At 30.9% G+C, this 9,755-nt stretch overlaps 1 protein-coding gene across 1 annotated transcript; it reads right to left on the reverse strand.

Moving 5' to 3' along the window:
• Window positions 1-4,012: 4,012 nt before the first annotated feature.
• Window positions 4,013-7,111, reverse strand: LOC105770686 (vacuolar protein sorting-associated protein 60.2). Its single transcript, XM_012592001.2, has 7 exons — window positions 6,860-7,111; window positions 6,544-6,695; window positions 6,224-6,317; window positions 5,598-5,669; window positions 5,400-5,511; window positions 4,975-5,132; window positions 4,013-4,226 (listed from the first exon to the last, which is right to left on the reverse strand). Exons 1-7 carry the CDS (start codon window positions 6,926-6,928, stop codon window positions 4,173-4,175), a joined length of 711 nt encoding a protein of 236 aa, XP_012447455.1. The 5' UTR covers window positions 6,929-7,111; the 3' UTR covers window positions 4,013-4,172.
• Window positions 7,112-9,755: the final 2,644 nt, after the last annotated feature.

Below are 9,755 nucleotides of genomic sequence, written 5' to 3' on the forward strand. Positions count from 1 at the left end.
TTCGAATTTCGAATCGAATTCATTGATTCGTCACATGCTATCGATATTCATATTTCACAATGTGAATATAAATCATCAAACCATAATATTAATTCAATTCGAATATCATTTATCCAATTTACATTTTATATCCTTATTAACCTGACTTTGACTTGAACGGATACACGGATTCAATCAATCACACCAATTTGACACCAAGTGCCTCATCAGATAATGCCAAAATAAATAGTTTGCGCCCAACGCTCATCAATGTGTTTGGCACCTAGTGCCTCATTGGTATAACCGAAGTATAAATCTGCCCGATACTCATTGACTCATAGCCGAAGTAACCCGTACTCAACCTATCTTGTGGCATGCCAACTATATCCAACTCTACCTGAACAATTAATAGGATAACCTTTTATTCAATTTGTCATATTGTTCAATTCACATTTAAACAATTCAATTCATATCTCAAATCACCATTTTATCACATAGCATATCCTATTTCAAACCAATTCAAGATCAATTCCATAATTTCATCGAATTACACTATTTTTAATTCTATTCAATTTAATCCTCTATCTCGATAATTAGTCAAATTCATACCATTATGATTTGATCAGTCATAATAAACTATTAATTCATTAATATTTCACATTGAAATTCATCATATACAATTTATCTGTTAATTTATCATTTTCTTTACGATTTAGTCCATATCTCACCTTTTGTACCAAATTGCAAACAATTCAAATTACTATTAAGCATACAAGAATTCATAATTTAAATATGTATAGAAATTTATATAAAATCATATCATATGAACTTAGTCGGTCAAAACATCAACAAACAAATCTTAAGGACTAACCAACAATTTTTTTCGTTTCCCCGATTCTCTTCGGTTTGGTCCAATTTTCGATCTATGCAATAATTCAATTAAATTTATCAATTCCAACCCTCTTATTTCATCTTATTATAAACATATATCAGCTCATTTTCATTATTTAAATGTCCCTAAAATTTTGCATTTTACTCAATTTAGTCCCTAAAACCGAAATTACCAAAACTTTCAAATTTGAGCTTTGATTTCAAAATCAATCTCAATTTCATCCTTTACAGCCCTCTATTATCTATAATTACAGAAATGTTATGCCAACTTTAAAATATTTACACTTTAATTCCTATGTTCAAAATAAATAGTTTTCACTTGATAAATTAGTCATTTTTTTCATATCTAAGCTTAAAATCTGACAATTTAATACTAAAAACTTCAAGAATAAAAAATGAAAACTTTTAAAATTTTAACAATTTTACAAATTGGTACACTAATTAGCTAAATCAAATTTATGAAACCTTAAAGACACAAAATTACAAAAAGAAAAGGGACTTGAAATTACTTACGACAAAACACTTTATTCTTTCTTTTTGTTTCGTGAAGACGGAAGAAATAGCATGAATGGTTTTTTTTCTTTTAATTTATCTTATATACTTATATTAATTGTTAATTAAACTTCATTAATTAATTAAAATTTTAATTTTGCTAAGTTAAACCTAATTAACAAATTCGGTGGCTTCCAACTCAAACCCACCACCGTTTGGCCATAGAGAAATATTCAAATCATCATTTTTATTCTTTAGCTATTTAAAATCATAGCAATTATTTTTTACTACTTTTACAACTTAGTCCTTATACCTTAATTAACTCTCCGATTGACAATATTAAAGAACTAAACTTTAATTAAACTTTATATTAACCTCGTAAATATTAAATAATAATCTTTATGGACTCGATGATCGAAAATGGGGTTTTAAAATCATCGTTTTCAACACCACTAACTTTCGAGTCGTTACACAATTGTTCCTAGGTTTTGAGACAAGTGACCTTTGTCTTTAGACAAAAGATAAATAGATTTTGCCCTACTCCAGGTCTTTAAACAGGAATCCCTTGCCTCGAGACATTCAAACATTGAAACAAAAATAGAAAAATAGGAGAAGGTGGTCTCGAGACCTAGTCTCAAGACACAACATGTAGTGTCTTAAGGTATGCTAACTTCGAAGCTAAAAATCTCAAAATCATTTATGATTTGTCTCGAGACATGGAGACCCTTGTCTCAAGAAATAGATCTGAACTTTGACATTTAAGTTTGGATTTGAGTCCTAACTCCAATGTTAACTTACCATAACCCCATAAATTGATGAAATGAAATCAATGGGTGTATAAATGTATGTATATGAATTATTTTAATGTTTGAATCGAATATATTTGTGCTATAATAGTTTGAATTGCTTCGGCGACGTAATGTAATATCATTACGTAATGTAATATCATACACTCAAATCCGACAATCGAGTCAGGTGTAGAGTGTTACACTCATAGATAATTCTTAGGTGATACATGGAATCCATTTGATCAGATTTGGACATTGGCTTGGTCGTATAAGGGACCACATCGAGTTCACCCCTTTCTTTGGCTCACAATGAAAGCGAGACTCATAGTGAACGTTGTTTTAGGGGACTAGTTGATGAAACTGCATGTCGAGCTTGTAGTCATGTCATTGAGGATGCTATCCTTATGGTGAACGCTGTCCTAGGGGATTGGTTGATGAAACTGCATGCCGAGACTACATGCCCTTGAGGATGCTATACATGTCCTTAGGGACTACAATTTTGCTTGATTGGTACGATTTGGAATCCTTCTCGAACATGTTCAATCTAAGTTCTCCTTGATTTTAAATTCTTGGATTTACATTAATGCCAAAAATGGTTTACATATACATTTTAGTGGAGGTGCTACGCCTACTCTGCTTGGTATGTATGCCGGACGTAATGGAAGCATAGGAATATGTTTATTTTTCAGAATAGGCACTTGTCTCTGGAGGAGGTTGTTGTCTCTTCGTAAGGGAAAATGATAGACTGGTTGTGCCGAGTCGTCAGGTGAGGCTTAATACCTTGGAACTTTAGGATTCAGGTGTATGACATGCTTAAGAACAATGCTGGTATGGCTTCGTCAAGTGTATTAGCTAGAGATGCACAGGGACTAGCTGTTTGGATTTAGTCAGAGTTCAGGTAAAGCAGTGTTGAGCAAGCTAAGCATTGGACAATTTATGATGGTATTAGATTACTATGGGCAAAAAATTTTATCGGGTTTTGGTGAAAAGCAAGGTAAAAAGACCTCTCCAATATTTTTGAATTTCGATATTGGGCAAATTTGTTTTTTTTTTTTTTAAAAATTTGAAACAATTTAATCTCTACCAATTTCGAAAGTAAGCAACTAAAACAATAATCACAACATTTATCTTTTCATCAATTTTATATAAATTTGATAGGCATAATAACAAATTTAGTTATCATAATTTACACATTTTATCAATTTGGTCATGATTAAACAAATTAAACTCACAATATATATATATTGATAACTTAGGAGAGCAAAGCCCTTAAGTACAAACTTAAAAGAAATTAATAGGAGACCTATACTATTGTCATGATAATCTTGTAGAATGTGTAATATTGAGGTTAAAGTTACTTAATTTTTTAGAATCAAGATTAAATTAATAAAATATGTAAACTTCGGGTTAAATTTGTTACCATACCAATCAAAACTAAGTACAATTGACAAAAGACATTAACATTGTAATTAATTATCTTTAATTACTCACTGCCAAAATTGATAAGAATTAAATTGCACCGATTTTCTTGTGAGAGACTACTTTTACTCAATTTCAAAATTGAGGACCAGAGAAGTCTACTTACCTGGAAAGGGACTACGTTGGGGCAATACAGGCATGTAACGGTTAGGCTGACGAGCTACCAAACAGAGCTTTGGATGCCGGATTCTATCTCTAAGGAAGCAACGATGGACGATACGGTGGAGGCATGTTGGCAGAGAGTCGAACGACATCCTTGAGACTTATATATAAGTTTCGTTGTATATTCTATAATTTTAAATATAGTCACTTCTAGTGACACTAAATCAAGACTATAAATATAGTGTAAATATAAATATGAAATGACAACATGAATACAGAAATTTCCAAGTCAAATCAGTTATGCTTATTATATAGCTCCCAACCCGAAAAATTAAAAATCAATTAAATTGCACTAGTAATTGAAAGTTAATTCTGCACAATATGTTTACAAGGACGTGCTTCATCCAACTTCATCTTACAGTATATATATTAGCAAATGTTTTAACTGCGGACAGATGCTCGAGGAACAGCAGGGAAACCAAGTTCATCCTCAACCTGCTCACCATCCAAGTTACAAAACAATACTAAGATATAAATGGGAGATTAAATTCAAATACAAATATCAAGATTTAGATATTTCAGGAGCCTAAAAACCCGTATCGCTCTATAACTTATGTGAGCTCGAGAAGCAGGATATCAATAGCAGTTATAAAGCAGATGGAGATTGACCTATGGAAGTATAAAATGTATACCAAATCTAACAGTTTTTCAAAAACATAGTTGTCCATGTAATTCTAGTTTCTTTGAGGATCATATCCCCACACTCATGTCCAGATATGTGTCAGACACAGATACTTCAAGAAAAGTAATGTGTCGAGCAACATAGGTTTTTGTCATAATTTTTAAATTGGGCTAGTGCCGGTGAAGTGGAAAATTCATTTGGAAAAAAGAAAATTAAATGTATACCAAATCTAACAGTTTGTCAAAAACATAGTTGTCCATGTAATTCTAGTTTCTTTGAGGATCATATCCCCACACTCATGTCCAGATATGTGTCAGACACAGATACTTCAAGAAAAGTAATGTGTCAGAGCAATATAGGTTTTTGTCATATTTTTTAAATTGCGCTAGTGCCGGTGAAGTGGAAAATTCATTTGGAAAAAAGAAAATTAAATGTTCGAATAAAATCCTTATATACCATATCGAGCAGAAAAAGAATGGGATAAAGAGTATATATATCCTGATTCTTTGTATTAGATGCTAATCCAAATCTTGACTAAAATTGCAGGTATATAAAGTTTACCTGGGAATTGGCCCTGCCAGCTGCTGCTGTTGCATTTCCTGATGGAGCTGTAGGCAAATTGAGCTCTGCATCCAAATCTGGTTCCTCCTTATCAGGTTGAAGATAAGAGGGAACACCATCAGCTTCAGTTCCCATGTCTGCTTCCAGAGCATCAAGTTCTGCAATCCAAAATGGACCATAATAAGATACAGATTGCAAAATATAAGTTAAATGCAGTTCTACCAGACCATAAGGTTTTTCAGACAATGAAGCTATAAGTGCAGACAGCAGGCCCCCAGGACATAAAAGGATATCAACACAAGTTCCATCAGTGACTTCCTCCAGGTAAAAGAAGTTTGCAACACTTCAATCAAATTATACAGAAGGCAACCAAGATATAAAATTTAAAGTCCATTCTTGTGGACTTTGATAAGGTCAATGCTTACCGCCCATGAGTTCATCCTCATCAATATCATCAGGCACATTATAGCTTCTGCCTAAGGTCTCTTGAATTTCATTACTCATATCCATCATGTCCATCATCTCATCTTGCAAATTCTATAAGAAAAAAGAAACAAATATCAGTGGAAATTCATTATAACGGATACAAGATGGAGAATGGAACGTATAAAGAAAGTACAGACATCTATATCTTGAATCTTCACAGTCTTCATCATTCCTTTCAGCTCCTTGTTGGCAGATTTCAAGGCTGTCATCTGGGACAGAAAAATAATTATGATTTAAAAATTGCGAGTAGTAGTTCAAACATAAGTAACGCAAGAATGTTCAGAGGCATCTATAATCCTCTTAGCTTGAACTAATGACAGAATTAAGTATAAACAATTTGGAATATAGATTATCATTCATCACATATTCATCTCCAATTTGGAACGGTTTATCCTGCCTCTCACAAGGTAGGAAGCCAGTTCCAATAAGGGAACTGAAAGAGCTCAGCTTGAATTGTCCCGAATTATGCCCTTTTGGGCACTATCAAGTAACACATGTTTTACAGTAAATATAAGATAGTCCCAATCAATCCACTATAGCATGCAATAAACAGTAAATGTCAATCTTATAGAAACAACAAATGACAACTCAATTACACTTATGCTTCAGAAAAAGCATACACAGGATGAGAAAATTACCAATGACAGAGCACAAATCAATAATCATGTCAGAAGGAAAACAATTGCCTTATCAGTTGATGCAAGTTTGTAACAGGTCAGATACATAAATGTAATATAAAAGTATGTCAAAGGCTACCACATACAGTTTGCTGAGCATCTTTAAGACCCTCAGAAGCAAAAGCAACTTGATCAAGGTTGAACGTCTGGTTATAAAGCATATCACGTTGCCCTTCATACCTATACAGAAGCCAAAAGTGTGAGAGATAGTGAAAAAGAAATGAAACAACACTTACTAGATAAAGCAATAACCATCATTATCCACTCAACATAACATATATAACTTCAAAGTAACAGGAAATACATACTTCAAAGAAATCAAATACATAGAAACTCAACATAAATAGCGTTAGCAATAATTATGGAATAAAACTAAGGAAATATTTGATAGAGAAGAAGCCTGTACATTCGTTTTTGCTTGAGAACCCTCATAGCTCGAGATTTAAGAGCCTCTTGAGCAGGGCCAGGCCTTGTCTTTTTTATCTGCTCTTTATACCTACTCAACTCAGCATCTAGCTTCTTCAACTTCTCATCAACCGTATCCCCTCTTTTACTGATCTGATCACATAAATCCAATCCATATGATTTAAGAAATCACAAAGAATTTGAAATGAAACAGCCTAATCAAACACACAAACCCTAATACTACATCAGAAACCAACAAATCAAACGAAAAATTTAAAAGAAAGAAACAAAAAGATAAAAGGAGATTAGAGATAGACCCGATCGGTAGCATCTTGGATAGAAGGCGGGGGTTCCTTGTCTTTCTTAACGCCGAAGACTCTCTTCATCTTCTTTCCTTAATTGTAAGGTTAAAGAAAGAGAAAGGAGAGGAGACGGATTTAGATTTAGATCTTTGGATTTTGATTTTGATTTTGATTTTGATTTTGATTTTGAAATTGGAGATAACGAGGAGCTGTTTTGTTTGTTGGGGCTTGGATGGTTTCTTCTCCTCGTCTTTCAAATTACGCGTAGTTAAAAATATAATAAGAAGTTTCTAAGAAAGGGGTTTTGGATTTGGAATTGATTTGTTTTAAAAAAATTAATGACGTGTCTTTGAGCTGCCACGTCATTAATCAGAAGTCAGATTTCTAGAACACAAAATAATTATAAAATAATGAAATGAAGAAGAAAATAATTTAAAAGAACACAATTTCACAAATCTTAAGAAAAATCCATATTAGGAATTAATAGATTTATGAAATATAAGTTAAAAAGTTTAATAATACATTAGACAATTGAATTATTATTATTTGGTTTATAATTAATTTAAATTTTATGATATAAAAATATTTTTTATATTTAAGTTACAGAAAATAACTTGAAAATTTAAAATAAAAATAATTTTTTCAATAAATAGCATATAATAAGAGTTGTTTGTTGCTTTTGTTTACTCAAAATTTTATTTCAAAAATATTTATAAAAAGATTTTGAATTTTTCTGAATAATTTTAAAAATTATAAAATAAAACTGATTTTATGTAAAAAAACCCAAAATCAAAAACTAAAAATCCAATCAAATAATCAAAAAATCCATAAAATTTTGAACTAAACGTACTCTAAGCGGTAATATTTAAATTTAAGCCCACATAATTATTTTAAAATTTGATTTCATTTATTATATTTCAATATTATTATCTGAATATTAGTAAGTAAATTAAAACAAAAATTTTAAAAGTAAAATGGATAATGAATTTAAAAATCTAAATTCAGATCCACTATTCACAGTATTTTAGGTTATTTGAATAGAAAATTTAGATATTTGAATATGTTATCACTAAAAATAACATTGATTCAAAAGTGAGAAAATCAATAGTGACATAAATCCATTGTATATATTTTTACTTTCATTCCAAAAAGTATTTTTTTAATTCAATTTAATTCTAAAAATATAAATATTGATATAAAATAAATGTTTTTATGTTTTGAATATTACTTTAGTTAATGAAATGAAATTTCTAAATTTAAACTTAATCTAATCTATCTTAGATTGTTATATCATATTTGCTAAAAGACATGTGACAAGCTTATAAGACTTCTGAACAGTAAGCCTGTCATCAACAAGTCAGCAGGTCACTTGTGAACTAACCCTCTTGGGGAGATATCTGGACAATGAATGATTTGATCTTCATTAAGAACACATCACGCAAATTCAATTACTTTATCCCATCAAAGTTAGAATGAATGACTGACAGAATCTGTCCTATCACAGACATCTTCATCTCATTGAAGACATCCCTTTAACGATGACTAGATGACAAGTTCAACACGTTAACACCATATTGCACATGACCCCAACCTATAAATGCCCCCAAAAAAGTTGAAGAGAGGGGAGACTCTTCAAGAATACTTACGTTACACTCTTTCTATACTCAACCTGTAAACTCTTTTTACCATCATTTTCCATAACTTCTGACTCTCTCTTCTAATGGGGTGAACCGACCATCTTAACAACCATTCTCCTCTCTTTTGTACCTTTTTTTTGTTGAATGTTATGTAAGTAAAGATATATTTAAAAAAAAACATTAATCAATGATCCATAAACATGTGTACTATAGTAGTGAGTTTGGTTTCCTTTTCTTTCATGCTCCTTTTATCTAAACTAAAAATAACAAAGAATTAGTATTTGAAACACTATTAATGTAAATTTTAATTTCATAACTAAGATTTAAATATTGCAATATGTCACATTCAATTTTTTTTGTTTGTTTACATCTTAAATGCGATATAATTTTTTCCAACAACAATAATAACAGCAAAAGCCTTCTAAACTAAAATCTACCTCAAAACCAAAACTAATCAATGCTCAGAGGAAATCATAAATCGGGCTAAATTAGACTTATGAATAATATGAACACTGCATATTTGTTCGAGATAAATTTACCGGCTGCTATGGCATCAACAGACGAACAAGAGATAAGTGTATCAGGTAAATCCTATGTGGAAGAATGTGTGGAGACTAAAGCTTCCTTTTCAACTAATCATCATTCTATGGAAAGTGTGTAACAACAATCTACCAGTAGATCAGACTTCACGAAGGAGAAACACAAATGCTTCTGGTGGTTGTCCTCCATGTGAAAATAAGGAAGAAACAGTTGACCATCTGAGTTGTATCTTTGAACAAACAAAATTACATCATTAGTGCTACTAGTAGGAGTATTATTTTTATATATTTTTTAGTATGTGAATTAGTAATAAACAAATTCAATTAGTAATATTTAATTACTTCATGACCTATTTTTAGCAAAAAAAATCGTTCATTTTGAAAAGATCTTATATTTATAAAATTAAATTTGTAGTAATTATTTTTTATTTTATATCTAACTATTATAATATATAATAAATAAAATTTTTCTCCTCATATTACTCCAATGTTGATAAAACTACGGTGAATAAAGGAAGATGTTGAAGAAGAGGGTTGGAATTTCTAAATTATGTTTATACTCATCATCCGGATCGTTTGGAAGCAATGAAATAAGTAGGTTTTCCAAGGACTATTATTTTACAATAAGTTTAGGGAAAAAGTGGAGTTCAAATTTGAAGTTAAAAACATTTCTACCAAAATTGAAAATTAAAAGATTACAAGTAAAAAACATTCATATAGAAAACTTCAAAAAAG

This window comes from Gossypium raimondii, chromosome 5 (genome assembly GCF_025698545.1).
Source record: "Gossypium raimondii isolate GPD5lz chromosome 5, ASM2569854v1, whole genome shotgun sequence".
Lineage (NCBI taxonomy): Eukaryota > Viridiplantae > Streptophyta > Magnoliopsida > Malvales > Malvaceae > Gossypium > Gossypium raimondii.